The 23318-nt window shown below is 39.6% G+C and overlaps 1 protein-coding gene across 3 annotated transcripts in view; it reads left to right on the top strand.

Annotated features, from left to right (window-relative positions):
• abca2 (ATP-binding cassette, sub-family A (ABC1), member 2) overlaps positions 1–23318 on the top strand; it is a 478875-nt gene that overhangs the window by 186207 nt on the left and 269350 nt on the right. For 2 of the 3 annotated variants that reach the window (XM_069932956.1, XM_069932964.1), the window contains exons 3-5: positions 72–183; positions 1751–1914; positions 4410–4531. In XM_069932956.1, coding sequence (XP_069789057.1) covers positions 72–183; positions 1751–1914; positions 4410–4531 — 398 coding nt within the window. The remainder of the gene's footprint in view (positions 1–71; positions 184–1750; positions 1915–4409; positions 4532–23318) is intronic. The other variant, XM_069932974.1, reaches the window with a different exon arrangement.

Below are 23318 nucleotides of genomic sequence, written 5' to 3'. Positions count from 1 at the left end.
CTGCTCTTTGACCTGTACCTTTCCTTTCCCCGTTTCCCTTGCTCCTGTCTGTCTGCTACTGTTTCCTTCAGCGTTCTACACAGCTGCACCGCTGACATCTGCTGGGATACTCCCTGTGATGCAATCTCTGTGTCCCGATGGCCAGAGGGATGAATTTGGATTCTTGCAGTATTCCAACTCGACGTAAGTTCATCTAAAAGATTTTAAATTTCCATGGTTAGATACTCCTAGACCTGGGATATTGAATCTAGCACTTAAACAAAATGAGTGAGTGAATCAATTATGAATCACTGTTGGTCACTAGAGAAATGCAAGTACGGTCTATGGTAACTCACTGGGCAAAGGTTCCTCTAACTTTCTCTACACTTGCTCAAGGCCAGGTCTCACCTGACAGTGTCCCATTGGGTCATATAGCATGGAAACAAGCCCTTCAACTCAATTTGCCCATGCCAACCAAAATGTCTCCTCCAGAACCTTACCTGCATTTTGAACCATGAACCATTCTCTTGCCCATTTACCCAACTGATCAAGATCTTGTTGCTATTGATGGTAACTGGCTACAATACCAGACTATTTTGTGTCATCCACAAACTTTTGTGAATATACAACTGAATTAGAAACTTCTTAAGAGGGGAGAGCCAGCACTGGATTAAAAAGGATTTCAACCAATTTATCTGTGGACTTTTACCCAGTGGTGAATGTTGGATCTCTGTCTCTGTTCCTACTTGCATGCACCTCTAGCCATGGTTCTCAACCTTCTTTCATCCACAGATCACCTTCATCATCAGCCACCAGGTTCCTTTGTTCAGACCACCAATGTGGTTCATTATTACCTGGCATGGAGAAAGCAAATCCTTGCCCTCCCTTCCTATTTAAAAATGCCTTGATCCTCTGCTTTCTTTTTCACTTTAAAAAAACAGTTGTGGATCGATATATTGATGCATTGATGGAAAGTTGCTTGGCACCTTATCAGAACTGATATCTTCTCCATGTTTCCCGTGTTAGAAATGCAATGACCTAGGAGTTTGTGGCTGAACATTCAGACGTGAAATGGGATGACAATTATTTTGCTTTGACTGAAGAGATAGAAGCAATGTAATGGACTCCCAAGGAACTGCTCTTGAAGTTGGGCAGAGAGTGACTGTGCATTGAAGTTGTTTTTTCCTGATTTTCTTTCATTTCATGATCAAATGTTACAATTGTGCAAGATGTTGGTGAGAATGAACTTGCATATGGTGCATAATTTTAGTCTCCCATCTATGGGAAAGGTATAATTAACCTGGAAAGGATGCAAGATTGCTGTGGGACTGGCAGGCTTGAAGTATAAGGATAGGTTAGATAGGCTGGAACGTTTCTCCCAGGAACGTAGAAGGGAGGGGGAAGTTTAAAAAATCTTGAGGGGTAAAGAGTCATTGCCTGTTCCCCATGATAGTTTAATCTAAAACTAGTGGGCATAGATTTAAGGTGAGAGGGGAATTGTTTAAAAGGGACCCAAGGGACACCTTCTTCACACAAAATATGGCAGGTGTATAGAACAAACTGCTAGAGGAAATGGTCAAAGCAGTCAGTTGTTTTAGCATTGTTAGTGAAGTGGAAAGGTTTGGAAGGGTTTTGGGCAAACGTGGACAAAGGGGACTAGCTTAGTTGGCATGGAAAAGTTTGGCCGAAGAGCCTGCCTCTTTGCTTTAGAAATGTATGACTGAGGGCCTTTAATTATGATGTGCTCACTGTGAATGCTGCTTCTTTCAAGGGTCACACAGTTGCTCGAGCGAATCAACGATGTGGTGGAAGAGAGCAATCTGTTTGATTCTGATCGGCCAGATCTTGAAGAAGAGTTGGAATTACTCCGTCGTCATCTAGAATCAATGAACAACGATCCAAGCTCAGTGGAGAATCACTTCAATCACACTTATGGTAAGGATAGTGATGATGAATATGAGCGGCACAGCTGGCGCTGTGGTAAGCGCAATGCCTTTAAAACAGCAGCAATCAGGAGTGGGGTTTGAATCTCGCGCTATCTGTAAGGAGCTTTTACGTAATCCCGTTGTCTATGTGGGTTTTCCCCAGAGGCTCCGATTTCCTTCCACTATTTGAAATGTACCAGGGTGTAGGTTAATGGGGTGTTATTGGGCGACACACACTCGTGAGCCAAAATGGCCCTTTGCTGTGCTGTACGTCTAAATTTTAAAACTTTAAATGAATTCTTATATAGGGTCCATCCCTTGGAAACCAGCAACAGGCACATAAAACTACAAATAAATTGTGAGTACATATTGATTAAGGACTCTTATTGGCAGAAGGCAGTTTCACCTGTTCCGCAGCAGATTAACGCTTCAAAAATACTTGTGGCTAATTATTTACCCCCAAATCCAAATTGATTTACTTTTTCACCTTCATCTCCCACATGCTGTCTGTGTCAGATCACCTCTTCAAAAATTGAGACTTAAAATGTTTATTGTCATCATTACTGAATGCTGTTTGGTGTGGGCGATCATGTTTCTCCATCCATCACAGCCTCTGACCCTGCAAATTGAAGATGTTGCCTCCCCTCTTTCTAACCATGATGTTAATCCATCTATTATTTTCATTCTCTGTCTGCTTCTACTTCCTTTTCCTTTCAGCTTTCAAGTTGTAACCAAATGTTCTAATGTATCACTTCACATGATGTGTCCATAGAATTTTGATTGCTGTTTTCTGATTCCTTTAAGTAATGTACTTTTTGTTTTCATTCTTTGAGGAACTTCTTCATTTATTGTCCTGTCTGTATATGATATGAATTGCAATCTTCTGAGAAACCACCTCTCTGCTGCATTGATTCTTTTTTCCTTCACATTTGTGATGGTCCATAATATTGTAAAATGTTTATAATCACTGTATTTCATCTGATCAGATGTGGTAGCACCCAAACCAATTAATTTCTATTAATATTATGGAGGTAAATTTCTGAAGATGTTCTACTAGTATTAATTTGATTCATAAGTGTCTTTGGCCCTCCAATTTCTTCATGCTAAGTTATTAACAAGTATCTGAATTCAGAGTTATAAGATGGTAGAACATGGAAGCAGGTCTTTTGGCCTATGATATCCACACTGACCAGTAGATATCTATTCACATTCATCCCATCTTCCAGTGCTTGGTTTCTTGTCTCCTCTGTCTTGGCAGTTTGTACCCAGCTCGACACTTGTTAAATGCTGTAAGCTACTCTGCTTCCCCCACAATCTGATACAATGTTCCAGATATTCTCCACTTTTTGGATGAGAAAGGAACCCTTCTGATCTCTTCTAAGTCTTACCCTAGTGCAGTACTCAAAGGGGCTGGATAAAATCAGTGGGGCATGCAACATCTATGGACATTTGATGTTCTCCCTGAACTATTCACCTTTCACAGTTAACCTATGTCTTATCCATCCTCAGAGAAAAGCCCTGCTTGCATTTATCCTATCTATACCCCTTATAATTTTGTAAATCCCTATTAAATCTCCTCTCATTCACTCTGGTCTGATTCTACCATTCCCCTACACATTAGGGGCTGATTAACCTACCAACCAACAAGTCTTTGGAAAGTGAATGCAAACCAGAACACAAGAAAGAAACCCACATGAGTTCATTGTAAATAATAAATATTTGAAGCATTGAGACTTCAAAATTCTTTCAGAATTTCTTTCATTGTTATTCAGGTTTATTTTATAGGCATGTTCTCCAATGAAAATAATTATTTACAACTCTGACTTGTTCCTCCCAGCTTCTGAATGTATTTTCCCAGGCATATTCTTTGTAAGCCAGTGACAAACCATGTTATATCCTTGGCATGATGGGAAGGAGATTTTGTTCCACTGATACTGACTGTCAAACGTAGCTTTTTTAATTTTAATTTTTAAATTTAATTTTGAGATACAGCATGGCCACAGGCCCTTTCAGCCTACCAGTTTGTGGTGCCCAAATACACCAATCAAGTGACAGACCCTGTATGGTTTTGGAGTGTGGTGATAAACCAGAACACTAAGAGGAAACCCTTTACAGGACATGGGGAGAACACACAAACTCTTTACGGACAGTGCTGGATTCAATCCTGGGTCGCTGGTGCTGTAATAGCATTGCATTAATTGCTATGCTAAACATTGTGTGTGCAACATAAAGTGTTATAAATTAATTTTGTTGGAAGTTCTTTTAATATCATATAGGTTTTCATTGATATTCCTGTGAATTGGGTTATCATCTTTCAAATGTGCAGGAGAGCATTGAAGATTGTTGCAGTGTTGGAGTTGCAGTTTATCCGATGAGACAATTCTAAGCACTTCATCGTGTCCTCTGGTTACAAACTGTACTCTTGTGTATTTTGTTCTTGTTTTAAACCTACACACAGCTACATTCAACATTGAGTTATTTTGTTTCTGACCCTGATCACCTTAGGGTTCACTCTTGGATCAGTTGTCAAGGACCGTGCTGAACTTCAACACTTCCTGACTCGCAACTTGTCCCTGTCAAATGAGACGACTGGACTACTATTGGGATCAAGTGTCAATTTAAAGGAGGTAAGAACAGCCAGTTGTGGTTATCAAGATGACTTTGGCTGCAGGAATTATTTGGGAATAAGAAAAAGTCAACAAGGTACACTATCCCATCAGGATATTTATATATTGATGTAAAGATGTGATTATTATGTGCTGTGTATGTGTGTGCGTAGGTTTGTGCACTGTGGTCCCAAGAAATGATGATTCGTCTGGTTGCGTACATAATCAGATGGTAACAAACTGGAACTCAAAAACAATGTTTGAGGAATCCATCCTGATCCTATCATTGCATTTGAACTACATTATTTAGGCAATCTTTGCCACACATATGCCATTGAAGCACAATTAATATAATTATGTGCAGCCATTTCTGGATCCAAAGATTATTTGAGGAAATGCTAACAGTGTATAAAGATTCTAATTTTATTGAAATGTGATGGTTTGAAAAGATTCAGCTATTGGAGAAATATACTAAGACTGCTGTTCCTTAGAAACAGGAAAGAAAAAGAAATGTAACCAGATGATAGAATGACCGTTTTTCTTATCTTGCACTCAGGATGCTATTCAGTTACATGGTAGCTAGTTATTAGTCGCTGAGAGTCTTGGAGAGAGTCAGCACTGAAATAGGCATGTTGACCCATCAAACACCATTTACATCATCCTGCTATTTTCCCCATATTCCTATCAATTTCCTCCAGATCCTACCACTCACCCGCACATTCGGGACAATTAGCAGTGAGCTGTTAACCCACCGATCTGCATGTCTTGGAAATGCGGAAGGAAACTAGAGCACTAGAGGAAACCCTCCCTTCTCCTTTCCTCTCTCTACCTTCTGCAGGGACTGCACTGTACATGCCTCCCTTGTCCACTCCTCCCTCCCCACCAATCATCCTGTCGGCATCCACCCCTGCAACCACAAGAGATGCTCTACTTGCACCCATACATTCTCCATCACCACCATTCAGGACTTCCGAGTGAAGCAACATTTCACTTGTGCATCTACAGGGGTCAAATACTGCATTCAATGCTTCCTCTATATCAAAGAGACTGGGCACAGATTGGGAGATCACTTTGTTGAACACCTCAGCTCTGTCCACCTCAATAGTATGAATCTCCCATTTCATTTCCCCATTCCATTCCCTTGCAGACATGTCTGTCCATGGTCTCATACACTGCCAGACTGAAACCACCCATAAATTGGAGGAACAACATCTCATCTTCTGTCTGGGCACCCTCCAACTGGATGGCATTAACATTCACTTGTCCAGTTTCTGCTAAACGCTCCTGCCTTCTTCCCCCTGTTGCCTTTCCCTCAGCTCTGTCTGTCTCTCTCAGTCTGTGTGTCTCTTTCCTCCCTTTTCCCTCTCTCTCCTTTAATAGAGGCAAAATAAATTCTCAACTTTCCCCTTATATCCGATTAACATCTTTTGACAGTTAGTCTGGACTTCTCCCCATACCATTCTTCAGTCTTTATTCACATGTCTGCCTGGTATGTTTTCACTCATACCTTGAGGAGGGGCTCAGGGCCGAAACATTGGTAATATATCTTTATCTCCTATGGACGCTGCAAGGTCAGCTGAGTTCCTCCTGCACCTTTGATAGAAATGCCAACATTTCATTTACCTGGAAGTTTTAATTTTATCCCCATTCAATTAATAGTCTGGCTTTTTATTCCTTCTACCAAAGTGGATATACTTTCCAACATTGTATTTTATTTGCCATTTCTTTTCCCATTTTCTGAGCTTACCCAAGTCTCCCTGCAGCCTTTCTGTTTTCTCATCATGACCTGCCCATCCAGCTATCTTTGTATCATCTGCAAACTTAGCCACAAAGCCATTTATTCTGCAATCCAAATGCCTGTCTGCAGCAAGCAAGAATTCCAGTGCAGCTGTATATGATACTTGTGTGTCTGACAATCATTGAACTGCAATTTCTCTGTTCACTTCCAGTTCTTATTGCTTCACCTTTTATAGCTGTGTCCTCCACAGCCTTGATCAATTGATCTTAGCTTTTCTTTTATAATGCTATTCTTTTGATCTCTTGTGCACTTTAATGAAATGTCAGTCTAATGAGCCAGCTCTAATGGATTTTGGCTCGTTAAACTATTTTAAAGATGCCAGAACAGTGCAAGTTGTTTTGTGTCATGCTATTGCTGTGGACTCAATAAATGGTTACTGTGGACAGTAGGTCTTTCTATCTGCTGTCATTATTGGCCTCCCCAGGTTACTGCAGGCCTCCCCAGGTTACTGCAGGCCTCCCCAGGTTATTGCAGGCCTCCCCAGGTTACTGCAGGCCTCCCCAGGTTACTGCAGGCCTCCCCAGGTTACTGCAGGCCTCCCCAGGTTACTGCCGGCCTCCCCAGGTTACTGCCGGCCTCCCTAGGTTACTGCCGGCCTCCCCAGGTTACTGCCGGCCTCCCCAGGTTACTGCCGGCCTCCCCAGGTTACTGCAGGCCTCCCCAGGTTACTGCAGGCCTCCCCAGGTTACTGCAGGCCTCCCCAGGTTACTGCAGGCCTCCCCAGGTTACTGCAGGCCTCCCCAGGTTACTGCAGGCCTACCCAACTACTTCACTCTCTGACACACAATGCCATCGGCAACAACTGCCTTGCCAGAGCTGCTTCAGATTCAGATTTTAGATTTATTGTTAGAGTACATGCATAATATCACATTAAACCCTGAGATTCTTTTTCCTGCAGGAAAGGTAGAATAACTATTTATTGGCAGTTCAAAATAAAACTGACTTATGTAAACAAATGTAAACAAATAAATAGAATGTTATGGGTGTGAGGTGGGGAAAAATTAAATTGATTTGGAGTAGATTTACATAGTGGACTGAAGGGCCTGTACTATGCTGTAATGTTCTATCTTCTAATAGTAAACTTTAAATTGTCACATGGAATGAGATAATAAGTACAATGTAATAAATTAACTAACTGATTGTGTAATATAGAGAGGAAAATAAAACATAAAGTGCTAAAGTAAGAATCCTTAAATGATTCCCCGATTGAGTTTGTCCTTGAGGAGTCTGATAGTTATGGGTGAGAGGTAGCAGCTGTTCCTGAACCTGGTGGTGTGAGTCTTGTGGCACCTGTGCATATGCTGGGTGGTGTGGATCCTTGACGATTGCTGGAGCTCTCCGCTGGCAGCTTTTCTTGTAGATGTTCTCGACGGTGGGGAGGGTTTTGCCCGTGATGTCTCATGGCCATTTTTTACAGCCTTATTTAGCACTTTCTTCAAAGCAGTCCTAATATTTATCACATTTAATACTCACATCATAAAACAAAAATGAAGACATTATTGAGTAACATCACATCAGTGATGTGGTGATGGATCATCTGGTTATAGTGAAGATGGTTCAAGTGTAAGTATTAGTCAGAAATAATATCCCACCTCTGTAAATTGTGCCACACAATTCTTGTCCGAGTAACATTTTATTTTGAAAGCCACCATTTTATGATGTTACGGGGTGTGCAATAGAAAACTATGATTGCATGCACTCGTAAGCATACAAGAAATATGCAGCACGGTTTGTGTAGCAGTTAGCATGATGCTGCTACTGCACCAGCGACCCAGCTTTGAATCCAGCGCTATCTGTAAGGGGTTTGTAAGTTCTCCCCGTGCCTGTGTGGGTTTCCTCTGGGTGCTCCATTTCCTTCCACATTCCAAAGACATAGGGGATTAGTAATAAATATAATATTTATGAAAAGTTTTCATAGTTACCATAATACAAGAAAAAAGAGGCATTGCAATGATGCAGACAGGCCTTTTTATGGAGCAAGGGTAGTTTATGATGAGGGTTATAAGGGAGGTACAGGAATCTGATAGGCATTGGAAAAAAATCTATTCTTGAGCCTTGAGGTCCTGATCTTTAGCTTTCTGTACCTTCTTCCTGAATGTATCAGTGAGAAGAAGTTGTGTCGAGGGTGATGGGGGCCCTTGAGGTTTGACTTGGAATCTATGTTAAACTAAGCTAATTCTGCTTATCGATATGTGAACCATACACTTCAATTATTTAAAGTGAATGGTTGGAGACATTTGCCCTATAAAATGGTGTAAAATAACACAAGGGAAGTCTACAAGGTTTTAAATTAGCCTCTGCATTCATCAGGTCAGCCCCTGAAATCAGAGTCTTTTTATTGGTCAATGCACAGTTCCTCTTCATGGATACATTCCTCTGGCATTCGTTTACTGCAGTAGAAATAATGATCTTTCCCTTTTTTGTTGTGCATCATTGAAAATTACAAGGCTGGCCAAGGTAGTGGAGCAATATAGCATAATTTATGGTAATGAATTAAGTCAGGTGAAATGATGAGCGTATTTCACCTTTTCACTGGAATCATCATTTCAGTTTAATACATGATGTAAAGCTACTCTGTTACTGAATTAATTCTATGGAGGCTATATAATAAGTCTGCTACATATTTTAATGATCTTTGAGGGAGGGGTTTTATCATCTTTACTTCACCTGGTATGATCTGTATCAGTTTGACTCTGAATTGCTTTCATAACTGGTCTGTGAAGCTAATCTGCTATATTAAAGTACTGCAGTGAAGCAGAAAAAAAGTAAATCTGGACTGATCAGTTAATCCTTGACCCAGGCGCCAGGTTTATTCACATCAAAGTCACCCTGAACCCTGTTAATCTTCCAGAGTCCTCCTTAGAAGTATCTTGGCACTGGTGTCCAACCTGATTATCCCACCTCAGATGATGAATCACACCTTCTCCATGGCCTGACATATCCCTCACTCCACCACGACAAGCAAGTCAGGAGAGCATCCCTGCTTCAATGAGGAGAAGATGTGTTGGCAGGCACAATTCAAATGTCATTTACAAATTTACCATGGTTGTCAGCAGAGACGGTCAATAGATCATAGTGGTCTCACAACACTAAGGAATTGATTATGGACTTCGGTAACCAGGAGAGCACAAACCAGTCCTCATCGAGGGGGCAGTAGGTGTGGGTGTCAGCATCACGGAAGATTTATCCTGGGACCATCATGTCATTGCAATCATGAAGAAGGTACGCCAGCGACCATAGTTAATTAGGAGTTTGAGGATATTTGGTATGTCACCAAAGACTCTTGCAAATTTTATACAGGTTTAGTGAGGAGATCATTCTGATTAGCTGCGCAGCTGTCTGGAATGGAGGTGCCGATGCACAGAACAGGAGCAGACTTGTAAACTTTGGCCAGCGCCATCATGGGCATTACTCTTCACTCCATTAAAAACATCTTTAAGAGGTGGTGTCTCAGGAAAGTAGCCTTTATCATTAAGGCCCATCTCCACCCAGGCCATGCCCTCCTCTCACAGCTACCATCAAGGAGTTACAGGAGCCAGAAAACACATACCTAACATGACAAAAACAGCTTCTTCCCCATCACCATCAGATTTCTGAATGGATAAATAACCTATGGACACTTGCTCACTTTTTTTCTTTTTTGCACTATATTTATTTTTTAAATCTTGTATTTACAGAATTGTAATTTATGGTAATTTTGCACCTGTAATGTACAATGTTGCTGCCACAGGACACCAAATTTCTTGACCTGTTCATGACGATAAAGCGAATTCTGATTCTGAGAAAGACCAAGCCTCCCTGAAAGCGAGGTGGCAGAATGGTGACGTTGCAACACTGGAGCACTGAAACAAATTGGGGGTGATATGATGAGTTCTGGAGTACAGGTCTTCTGCAGCACAACTGGAGTGGTGGGTTGTATAACCGTGTTTGCTGTATCTGGTGTTTTCATTTGATTCTTGTTATGAAATGAAGTAAATAGAATGAACTAGAGGGTGGATCATTCCACTGGGCATTTCCAATCTTGCTACTTGACAGTAACCTGCTCAGTGGTGTCTCGTTCGGGTTTCCCAGAAACAGCTCTGCTCCATCACAACTGTGGTCCATGGAGGTGAGGTGAACATGACTAGCTTTGACATCAAGGCAAAATTTGATTTTGTCAGGGAGCCCTGGAAAACTTGAAGTCAGTGGCATCGCACGTTGACGATCGGAGCCATAGTTCACACAAAGAAAGGTAGGTGTGGTTGTTTAATATCAGTTATCTTAGTAAAAGGACGTCCCTGCAGGTGAGGACAGTGTCCAAAGTCCCAACCAGCTTGAACTGATGCATCCATCAACTTACTTCCTTCCAAAACAAGGTCAAGCATCAGAACGGTTGTTCATGATTGTATAATGTGCAGTTCCATCTGCATCTCCTCAGTGAGGGAAGTAATTCACACCGGTGTATTATGAGATCCAGACAACATTTGGGAATGGGCTTGCAAGTGGCAAAGAACACAGATGCTTCTGAAGTGCCAGGCAATGGCTATCTCCAACAAGTGAACATCCAAGCACTGACATTTTTTATTCAATGGTATTACCTTTGTAAAGTCTCCTCCCTTCAGCATCCTGGTGGTGGTAGTAGAGGAAGAGGGGCCCATTGACCAGATGATCAACTGCACCCTCCATACAAATGGGTGACATGGTTAGCCTAGCGGTTAACACAAGACTGTTGCAGCACTGGTGACTGGGGTACGAATCCAGTGCTGTCTGTAAGGAGTTTGTACGTCCTCCCGGTGTCTGCGTGTGTTTTCTCCTGGTGCTCCGGTTTCCTCCCACCGTTCCAAATGTATTGAGGGTGCTGGTCAATTGGGATTAATTGGGTGGCACTGGCTCGTGGGCCAAAATGGCCTGTTACTGTGCTGTATGTTTAAATTTAAAATTTACATTTAATTTAAATGCCATGGTTATCAGTGCAGGCGGAGGCAGGGTATTCCGGAGCAAGACGCTCATCTCCTTCCATGAGAACGTATTTTTTGCCATCCCCAGGGCACAGGTGATGGAATACCCTTCACCTGCTTGGATGAGTGAAGCACAAACCACTCTCACAAAGTTTGAAACCATCCAGACAGGTGGAGGGTGTTCAATTGAGGACCAAGCTATCTGCTTGCTTGGGCATTCCAGCGCCATCTTCAATGTTCACTCTCTCCTCCACTGAGCCAGGATGGTTGCAATCTTTACTATCCACAACGATTGTAACTCCCTTCAGCTCCTCTGACAGAACTCCCCACACAAACCTGTGATCTCTGCCACGACTTCCAGGCTCGTAGCACCCACCTGCATGTTTCTCCTCTGAGTCACTCACCACTTTGACTTGGAAATAGATTTGGCAATTCTTCCTAGTCACTGGGTGTAAAGCATGGAACTCTGTACTCAGTAGGATTACAGCAGTAACCTTGTGGCTCACCTTCACCTCCTCAGTTGCCAATATATGGTGCCCTTTGTCAATGATGTCCAACCACTGGAAAATAAATCACTGCAGAAAGTGTCCCAGTTCTGAATGGTTGCCTGCATCTGACGGTATATTCTGTTGAGGATACTTGTCCGAATCATGGGCAGGTCACGTAATTGTGGAAAAATGTAATGCTGAATTGATTTGCTCTCAAAAACTAATTGTGTTGGCGGACGTCACGTGATGCGGTAGAGTCAGAAAGTAGAAATCTGGCTCTCCTGGGAATTGGTTGAAAATAGTGCTAAATACATTTAAACCCAATTTTTAAAAATTGTAACTGAAAGGGTGCATAGAGCCTTGAGACCTCAGCTTCCACCAGATCAGAAGCTAAGGTCAATACTGATAAGATGTATTCAGTATCAAGACAGAAAGAAAATATTGGCTCTAACAGCACAAGGTGCCAAAGGTAGACAAGATCCATTGGAATTTCATGGAACCAAGATTTTTTTCTATCCCGATATGTTTGGAACTGCTGAAGAGAAGGAAAGAATTTAAAATGGTGAAACATGCTATGGAAAAAGGGCTACAGATTTGTTTTGTACCATCCTGCCCCTTTGAGAACGTTCTTTACAGATCATGCATGTGCAGAGGAATTTGATAAAACACTACCAGTTAATCAGCAAGAAGGAGTTTGAAAATGCTTTTATTTATATTGTTGTGAGCCCAGAGGACCCCAAAACCCAGCAGCAATAGATATTCACGAAGACAAATGATTACTTAAAAGTTGCTTTTAATTATCTTTAAACATGAAAACAGGATCAAACTTTATCTAAACACTATTAACTTAACTAACCTAACTTAACCCCCTTCCCCTAAGTGCATGTGTATGAAATGTGTGTGTAAGTTTAGAAAAGTTCATTGATTCTCAGTCGAATCTCACTTCTCATTCCTCCAAGTTCACTGGTTGCAGCCAAATTCTTATACTGTGCACAGAATTTAACATTTATGAAGTTCACCAAGCTTTGGTGCTTGAAAGGTTACCACTCAGGAAGATTCTTGTCAGTTTTCAGAGAGAGATTTGTTATTCACTGGACACCCACAACGGATTCCTTTTAATCAGCCACTTCAGTTTCTTGCTGAAGAAACTTGCCCCATCAGGGTTTTCCAGATGATAACCTCTTTCTTTCAGGTCACCACAGAGTTCCTTTTTGTTTCCCTTATTTCAAGTAAAATATTAGGCAGCCAGCCCTCTCCTCTTGTATGAACCACAAGGGCTTTGACCAGGCTGAACTAAGCACTCACAACCCGTCTTCCAAATGGGGTTTTTCCACAAGCTTTCCAGCTTGTCCTGTTCCAGAACCAGCTGACTGTAGCACTGCAGAACTGAATTCTCCCTCCATCTTCTCGCTCACAGAGAAAAAGCCTGGTTTTCTCTCTCTGCTTGCAAAACCACATGACTTTCTTAGAATAGTAAGTTCCACTCCAGACAGCTTGCAGCTCTAATGAGTTCTTTCATCTGTTGCCTTTTTGTAAACAACAATCGATTAGTAAAGTCTCTTGGGCAGTCTCCAAAGCTTTTGCAAAGGCTCTTGGTGCTGGCCTGTCTAGCATGAGCAGAGCTCCAGTTTTTTAAAATAAATTCTGTTTTAAAATGTTTGTATGTGACCTACACTAAAAAACCCGCCCCATTTATCTTCCAAAAACATATCTATAATCTGTCACAATATAAAGCAGTTTTAAATTTTTTAATTCTTTGCATAGATGAGATTGATAATGGTAAACATCTGTGGGGGGAGGGGTATTGGAGAATTTATGGACTGACTACTATCAACTTTTGTGTATTTGTGGCTGATGCCACAACCCATAAAATGGGGGGAATTATGTGTTTTATTTAAAGAACATTAAATGGGGGGGGGGGGGAATTTGTGTTATTTTTCTTTGCTTTCTATTGTTCAATATCCTAATTGCTATAAACTAAATTGATTATGTATAATTTTTCTTTCTTTTTCCTACCTGGATTGCCGAGGAGGATGACCCTTAACTCAGTAGACAATGAATATTTATATATATGAGGAGGTGCTGGGTGAGAGGTGAAGGGGAAATGTCACTGGGTTTGGACTTAAATATCAATGAGTAACATATTGAGCTTTCATATTTTCAATGTTAATGGGCTAAACCAGTGGTTCTCAACCTTTGTCTTTCCATTCACATTACCACATTAAGTATTCGCTAGGCTATAGGTGTTTTGTGATTAGTCAGGGATTGCTTAAGGTGTTATGTGGTTGGAAAAAAAAGTTTTAAAACCACCATTTTAATTGTATCTCATTGACTCATTATGTGCATGGTTTCATAACTCTAAAGGAAATGGGCCAATGACAATTTTTCTCAGGCAAAATATTTCAGTAACAATTGGGTGTAGACCAGTGATTCTCAAGCTTCCCTTCCCACTCATATACCACCTTAAGCAATCCTTTACTAATCACAGAGCACCGAAGGCATAGAGACTACTTAATGTGGTATGTGAATGGAAAGAAGAAGGTTAGGAATCACTGGGCTAAATGGACCTGTGAAGAGGAAGAGAATATTAACAAATATTTAAAAAAATGAATGAAGATGTCGCTTTTTTTTAACAAACTAATTTAATTGAAACAGAACATCACAAATTAAAAAGAGACTGGATGGGAAATATCACATCTTCTTCATTTAATTCAAAAGCAAGGGGAGTAGCAATTCTGAAAAAGAAGACTCTTCCAGTTATGATACAAAATGTAGTGATTGACCCTGTAGGAAAATATGTTATATTACATTGTCAAATCATTTCAGAATTTTACTCTTTTGATTAGATGATGAAAAATTTATACAAGAAACATTTTTAATTTTGGCAGCAGCACATCAGAATATATTAATAGCTGTGGATTTCAATTTTTGTCAAGATCCAGTTTTAGATAGATCAAACAGATAATTAAAAAGAACAAAGGCTGCGAAAGCCACCTTGAAATTAATGAAGGACATGAACTTAATAGACATAAGGAGAATAATTCACCCAAGAGAGTGAGACTATCCTTTATATTCAAACAGACACAATTCTTATTCAAGGATAGATTTATTTTTAATATCAGCCCATCTCCAAGGTAGAATTTATCAAGTTGACTATGAAGCAAGAATTTTATCTGTTAATTCACCTTTATTAATTAAACTTACAATGTTAGATAAAGAACAATCAATTTACAAATGAAGATTTAGCTCAATGTTATTAAAAAGACCAGATTTTTGTGATTATGTTAGAAAGCAAATTCAAAAATTTTTTTGAGACTAATTGTAATTCAGTTAATGATAAATTTATTTTAAGGGACATGATGAAAGCCGATTTAAGAGGACAAATTATGTTACACTTCCAAAATTAAGAATGATTATATGAAAGAATTGGATCAATTACGTAAAGAGTTAACAAGTTTACAAGAAGATTTGCAAAGACAGGCCTTCGAGGAAAAGAATAGAAGACTTAAAAATAAGAAATTCTAATATAATAAATTACAAACGTATAGAACAGAGAAAGCTATAATGAGAACTAAGCAGCAATATTATGAGTTAGAAGAAAGAGTTCATAAGGGCCTCGCTTGGCAGTTGAAAACGGAGCAAGTTTCAAGAACAATTAATGCAATTAATTTAGAGTCAAATGTGACTACTGTTATGAACTAACAACCCTTACAATTATTTTTGGGACTAAGAGGATCTTGTTAGCATTAACACAGGAAGAGTAATGGAAAATTCACCAGACAATGGTAAATTCAAAATAATAGTTTTTTTTATTAAACTATTAATATCATAACATTTCTTTCTTATCTCTAAACTTAATTCTAAATTTAACCCAACTATGCATAAATGTAAAATATAAATGTGTGTGTGTATTAAAGTCCTACTCTGAAAAGTCAATTTTAAAACTTCAGCATCATTTTAGTTTTGCTTGAAGGTCTTAAATTCTCAGTTCAGAAATAATTACAAAATGCTTTCAAACATCATATTTTCAAGCCTATTTATTCACAATTCTGCCCTCTTTTCCATGAGACAAGGAATGTGGTTATTTATTCCATGATGATTCACAAATCCAGACAAGGGTTAAATGAAGTGAATGTACGAAAATAAACCCAGTAGAATTCTGTCCTCTTCTCCAAAGAGACAGCAAAGTGGTCTTCCTTATTTCAAGAGCCACTGATTCTGTGTTCCCCCTTTTCCAGGAGTAACACACATAACAGCACCTATGTAACTCAACCCTATCTTCAACAAGGTTTCAAGCCCTGTGTGTCACAGGGTTTTGACTTATGTCAACTCAAAACTGAACTGAATCAAATGTGTCTGAATTCGATAATATATTTCTCCAAATCATGTGATCATTTACATCATCAATGAGGTCAGTTCCAATTATTTAAAATCATATGATCGGTTATTGAAATTTTAAACAGTTGCAATCCCCAGTTTCTTGTAAACATGTGATCTTAATACTTCTATCTTGTAGACGACACAACTCTGAAAGATGACCTTACTTCTGTTTCATATTAGTCATATGGTTCTGAGATGAATTTCTTTTGTTCAAGAGGCCTACAATGGTTTAGTTTAAAACTGGTGGCTTGCTTCAGCAGTTCTTATTGAGTGCTTAGATACTTCAGATTTTAACAAAGCAAAAACTCGATTGCTCTTGAATAATTAAGACCTACTTCAAATTCATTATCTCTGTCTTTGCAAGATACGTCCACTCGAAAAGTGAACTATCTTATCTGAAACAATGGATCTTTGTAAATGTGCTGTGACCTGTATGTGTGTGACCCTGTACCAGTTCACAACTAACTTACTAAGAATGCAGATACAATATTTTAACTCCATAATTTACTTTACTAAGACATTTTTCTATATGAGAAATATAATTTAACATGAAATTAAAGGTTAACACAAATCTGTTGCACTACCTATAAATCTCAAGAAATTAATGAAGCTTTTAAACAATTTTATTCTCAGTTATATAAATGGGAGTCACAGCGAGAGATGATAATACAATAAAGATTTCTTATCACGCACATGGCTGCTAATGCTATCTTTAAAAGAGGAAGTTGAGCTGGATGTCCCTTTCACCCCATTGGAGGCGAGGGAAGCATTAGGCTCATTACAAAGTAATAAATCCCAGGAGAGGGTACCCCACCTGAATTTTATATAAATTTAAAGATTTACTGATTCCTTCTTTTAAGGATGTATTAGATCAGACGTTGGTAACTCAAACACTTATATATATAAATATTCTAGCATTTCTGTTTTAGCTGAAAGACCCTTTGTTAACCTTGTTTTTCTCTCTTGTGATCTGCTGACTGTTTCCAACATTTTCTGCTTTTGTTTTCAGAAATCCAGCAAATGCAGTTTAAAAAAAATCATGCTTTGAAGTGATATTTGAATGAAAGCCAGATATTTGTATTGTTTTGCTTGGAGCAAAGAACTTTACTTATCGTGTGCTGCATCTTCCTCTTGGTATTGCTATGTGAGGTTGGTTCACTTGTCTAAGATACAAGGAACACACTGTTGATGGGTAATAGAAGACATATACACGATGTTGAACCATTGTCCCTTATTGGCCAATCCGTAATCCTTACCGAATGGAGGTTACAAATTGGCTGATGGTCTGGCAAGTAATGAAGTGAAGCATGAAAGTCTGCAGATGTGATTGTGGTGAAATCACAGAAATTCTGGAGGAACTCAGCAGACCTTGCAGTGTCCATAGGAGGTAAAAATACGTAATCAACTTTTCAGGCTTGAGCCCTTCCTCAAGGTATGAGTAAAAGGCAGGGAGATGCCTATATTAAAAGGCTGATGGAAAGGGAAGAATGGGAGGGAGATGCGGAGAGTGGAGGGCTAGGCATTCTGAGGGGGTGAGGTTGGAATGAGTGAGGGGAGTGGTGAAGTTGAGACAGTTGATGTCTCAGTGGAAGTTGGAAATATAAAGATCTAGAGCAGGCAGAAAGCCAGAGTGAGGTGTCCAGGAAGAGTGCAGAGAGTGTGGTGGGCCAGGTGTTCCAAGGTGGGGAGAGATTGGAATGAGTGAGGGGAGTAGTGAAGTCGAGACTGTTGATGTCTCTGTGGAGAGAGTGGAGGGCCAGGCATTCCGATGGATTGAGATTGAAATGAATGAGGGGAGTAGTGAAGTGAGATGCTCCTCTGATGGAATCTTTTTGTTATCTTCTATGACTGTTCTTTTTTGGACTCATTTAAAGGTTTAGTCTGGTGACACCATCATTAGCGCAATGGCTTTGCATATTTTTATAATCTTTATTCCAGGTAACCAAATGCTTTAATTATATTTATTTATATACTGAGTGGGTGGTGTAGAGCATTGTGAAATAATAGTGGAAAGAAGGTTAAAGGGATGACATCAATATTGTCAAATACAAATTATCACCAGATCAATAAATAGTGTTGAAATAGCCTCTGTTGGTAACTCTTTATCACCTAATCAGATTTTAGCCAGAACATTTTAGGGAGGGGTAAAATTAGTCACTGCCAGTACAGCCCAAAACTCTTAAATACTTTCATTAGCTTTACTAATCTAATAAAAAAACTTCTAACACTAAATACAGTAAAACCCCTGGTATCTATGGGGAATTGATAGAGACTGGATAAATGAATTTGCTAGTTACTTTCGGAAGGAGTGCCAATTTGAAGCTTTTGTACTTTTTACATTTATTTCTTCAAGTTATTTTTTCCAGTTGCTTCGCTTCTGGATAACCGAGATTTTACTGTATAATATATATTACAAGCTGCAAAAAGCTATTTTGTATATAATGTTACAGAAATGTGCACGGATGTAAGCTTTGGAGAGAAGCTTGGGCAGTGGGGCTGAGTGGGAAAATGGATAAGTTCATGACTGAATAGTGGGGCAAACTCGATGGGCTAAACAGGTTATTTCTTCTCCTCTGTTTTTGGTCTTATAGCTTCTGTATTGTAAATAGACTTAATAGCTCTGAATCTCAACTGTAATTTCAACTCATGTTTAACTCTGACTCAGAGCACAACCCACCCTGGTAATAACTGAATGGAATGTGTTCCCTTCTCTACTGCCCACATTCTCTTGTCCCAAGTTTGCCACCTTTGTCTCATTTCATAATATAAAACCCAGTATTGATACCAATTGTTCATACTGCTGAGTCTACATAACCTCATAAGTACCCAAGAATTTCACCATTTAATTAGTTCTTGTCAATAATTTACACAATTCGGAGAGGAAAATTTTAAATAAAAAAAACAATTATTTACACATGACAGAAGCCAAGCTTGGCCATTGGCACTCATGCTCTCCGATTACACCCAATTAATCTACAACCCCAAACATTTTTGGAGGTTGGAGGAAGCCCACACAAACATGGGAGAATTGACAAACTCCTAACAGACAGCACTGGATTCAAACTCTGGTTGCTGTTGTGGTAATACTGCCACTCTAACCTCATCACCCAGAAAAGGACTTTGTTTCTCAAGTTTTTAAATTATGCTTCCTTTTGTGAACATTTACTTGTGGACCTGGAATTTTATGAACAGTTATGACATGGGCACTCTGTAGGGAAAGCAAATGAGTAAATTCTGTCCTTGATTTAGTGCTGTTTTTGAGTGAATGATTCCTGTTACATATTCTACAGTTCATAATCAGTTTTGAAAGTTTCTTTAAAAGGACTGGTAGTTCTTTGGTATCTTTAGGTAAAAACTTGGAGCACGTTAGTTCATTGTTGGTTCGCCAGAAGTGAGTGCATTCCTTCATGTGGATTAGGGCTATACTATGTGAAGCTTGTCTGCATGTTTTCCACTGAGGACCAGAGAATGCTGTTTTGTCGGGTTGTATTTGTATAATCAGATAACAATAAACTTGGCTTCTCTTCTCTACTATTGGCCTCCCAAGAGCCACCAAGAGATAGAAGGACAGATATGCAGTCAGATTGTGGAAAGCTGCAATATCAACAGAGTTGTCTTTGTGGGAGGCTGGGACATTCAGAGGCTTAGATCGGGCAGAATTTGTGGTTCATTTCGGAGGGTTTTTGTGGATACATGTGGATAGTCCAACCAAGGAAGGGCCCATTACAGAGAAATGGATTGGCTGCCAATGCGCAGGTGAATAAAATCACTGAAGTCTTCCCCCCTCCCCCCACCCCATCAACATGATCTACCAGCATCGTTGTGTGAAGAGGATGCTCATAATCATTGACGACCCTCCACCCCACAGGCAGCATCTTTCAGCTGCTCCATCAAGGAAGAGATACAGGAGTATCAGTTCCAGCACCACCACGCTGAGAAACAGCTTCTTCCCATGGGCAGTGAGAATCGTGAACGACCATCACACTAACCACCCAAGACTCATGTTCACAAAATAAAATGTATTTATTTATTTATACATATAAATACATGTCCTGCATATATGTTATTTGTCTGTTTGTGTGTTACGTCCAGTTGTGTGGTTGTGTGGTTTGAAATGAGGACCAGAGAATGCTGTTTCATTGGGTTGTACATTTGCAATTAGATGACAATAAACTTGCCAACTGGACCTGATTATTAGACATACTTGGGAAATGAGCCTGAGCAGGTGGTCAGGATTTAAGTGGGAGATCATTTTGGGGAATAGTGATCACAATTTCTTAAATTGCAAGATAGGTGTGAACAAGGGTATTCCTGAACCTTGTTGAAAAATACTAAATTGGAGATGGGCAAATTATGAATGACATCATTAGACAAGAGCTGAGTTGTTAATTGGGAGCAGTTGTTGTTGAGCAAGACCACAACTGAGTTATTTAAGGACCAGCTGATAAGAGGGCAATACCAACATATTTCTAGAAGAAGGAAGGGTCAGGATGGCAAGATAAATGAACCTGGGATAGAGTGAGAGAGGATGATTTTTCTCAAAAAGAAGGAAGCATATTTCAGGTTTGGGAAGCTGAAATCAGACAGGGCCCTGGAGGTATATAATGTAAAATATGCAGGAAAGACCACAAGTAAAGCATTAGGAAGGCCAAAAGTGAGTCTGGTAATGAGGACCTGCTAGACATTATGAATTTGTAATCAAGTCTAGGGTTAGATACTAATTTTCTTTCTATTAGACAAAAACAGTTCTTAATTATAATGGGATCAATATGAAACTTTTTAAAACATCATTCTATAACTTTTAATTTGTTATTACAAGTTCTTCATTCTTTACATGGTCAGTCAAAAAAATCCTTTGAAGCAAAAAAAAACACTGCTGGAGGAACTCAGTAGGTCAGGCAGAGGGATGTACAACATTTCTGATTGAAACCTGAGACGTTAATCATTCCTCTGCCTCTTCAGATGCTGCTTAACCTCCTGAGCTCCTCTTTCAGTTTGTTTGCACTCCATATTCCAGCATCTGAAGTCTCCTGTGTCTTTGAGAAAGTCCTTTACTCAAAGTTGAATAAAGTCCTTTATTTAAAATTCATTTTTTTTTTCTGAGCTCATTGTGAATGCAAACAATAGGTAGAGCCACAACTCTGAAAAAGCTTCATCTTTAATCCTTTTAATTTATTTTATCTTTTAGTTTGCAATCTTTAGAAAAATCATATAACTACTAGAAAATCATGAGGATCCTATGGGGAGAGGGTGGGTAGGGAAATTATCTTGTTAATGTAACCACGATTGAGATACCCATACTCTCTCCTCCCCAACCCTCCACTGTCTAACTGCCTCAATATGTTTTCTAAAATTTATATTGAAGCTTCCTGAGGTTTTAATATGTTTGAATCTTGTGTCCGGAACTAGAGTTCCTAAAATGATACAGAAGATAAAACAAAATTTCATTATACTATTGTGGATCAAATAATATTGATTAAAACATAATTGCCGATGGCCTGAGGGCAGGAAATAAGCATGAGAAATGAAAGAGCATATGCCTGAAGCAGGAGAAAGATTAGTGAGATCTGAGCTTGTGTTTTCTATCTTTAGGAACCTTAGTAAACAAATGTAATGCTTAAAAGAGTGAATTTCTTCAAAGCACATTCACTTGCACATGCTTTCTCTTTCTCTCAGCACAGAAACATGCTAGTTTGTGCCAAATTATTCGGCCTAGTCCCACTGACCTGCACCTGGACCATACCCCTCCCATCCATGTACCTGTCCTATTTTTTTTCTTCATCTCGTTCCATACCACTCTCTGTGTGAAGAAGTTCCCGCTAATGATCCCTTTAAACTCTTCCCTTTACCATGTCCTCTCATTTTTAATCTCTCCTAACCTCAGTGGAAAAATAAAGCCTATTTGCATTTATTCTATACCCATCATAATTTTATTTATCTGTACCAAATCTTCCCTCATTCTTCTACAACCATTTCCCTTTTTCGAATCTCCCTCTTTCTCTCACCTTCCCTCATTCTCTCTCTTTTTCTTTCCCTTTATCCTCCCCTCCCTCGCTCTCATTCTCTTCCCCTTATGTAAATGGAGAGCAACTGAAGAGTTGCTAACTTTGCATTTTCACACATAAAAGTGGTTCAGAAACAAAATAGTACTTGTTGCCAAAGGTTAAACAGGGAGAACAATGGAAAGCATAATAATACATTCTTTAATTTAAAAAATTCTGTAAAGCCTTGATCATGAAAGTACATGCATTCAGACATTTTCCATGTTAACTTAAACTGAAGGATTCCCCACCCCCCCCCCCCCCCCCCCCAAGTTTTCCCACTTGCCTCTAATTTACATTCTCATGAGCAGGTACAACATCCAAGTCTTTCAAGGGAGTTTGTTGGTTATATTCCTGTTTGGGGAAGGAATAATGTTGCAGATTAGTTTGGAAAGCACTTCCTGATTTTGGATTTTTTAACTGCAATAGGTAACTCTTTGTTTGCTTTACACTTTTAGAATGACCTTTACACCTTTATAATAACCTTTAATCCTTGAGCATAACTTTTACATCTTCACAATAATCTTGACACTTTTATAATTTTCCTGATAGATCTCCCATTTTCTTCTGCAAAACATTGGTCTTTGAGGCTTTGCAAAATCAACACAGATTCCAATAAGTCTATTTATGACGAGGAACGCTGCAACAAGTATTTTGTATGATCGTCCACTTTGACCTTTGAAAATAAATGGCGGAAAGGATTGTTTCTCCATTGAGAGTTAATAGCAACCACTGTTCATATCTCAGGTCACCCACAAACAGCTCCATGTGGGTTTTGCTAATGTGACAGTCTGTATCAGAAATCTACATTGCAACTGTAGTGTGATCAATAACCACAAGCAGACTTGAAGCAAGTGATTAAAGGCTTTAATAACCTGAAACTTCAGGCACGTCGTTACATGCTGCTGACCTGGATCCAAGGCTGGTAAAGAGGGAGGAGACTGGGAATATCAGCCTTTATTGGGAATCTTACAGGGAGGAGATACAGGGTTGGAGGCAGGCCAGCCTGTACAGTTGAGTGAGGTCACCTCCTGCACTACTGTGCTCCACCACATTCATCCCTTTTTTGATAAAGTTCAGCAGGGTGGTGGGACAGCGTCCATCGTTACTGGTTGTGCAGTCTTTCATAGTTCACAGATTAACCAGATTCAGTGGCTTTATCCA

This window comes from Narcine bancroftii, chromosome 1, assembly GCF_036971445.1.
Source record: "Narcine bancroftii isolate sNarBan1 chromosome 1, sNarBan1.hap1, whole genome shotgun sequence".
Lineage (NCBI taxonomy): Eukaryota > Metazoa > Chordata > Chondrichthyes > Torpediniformes > Narcinidae > Narcine > Narcine bancroftii.
The sequence above is the reverse complement of the archived record's forward strand: the minus strand, read 5'-3'. Positions and strand labels throughout refer to the sequence as shown.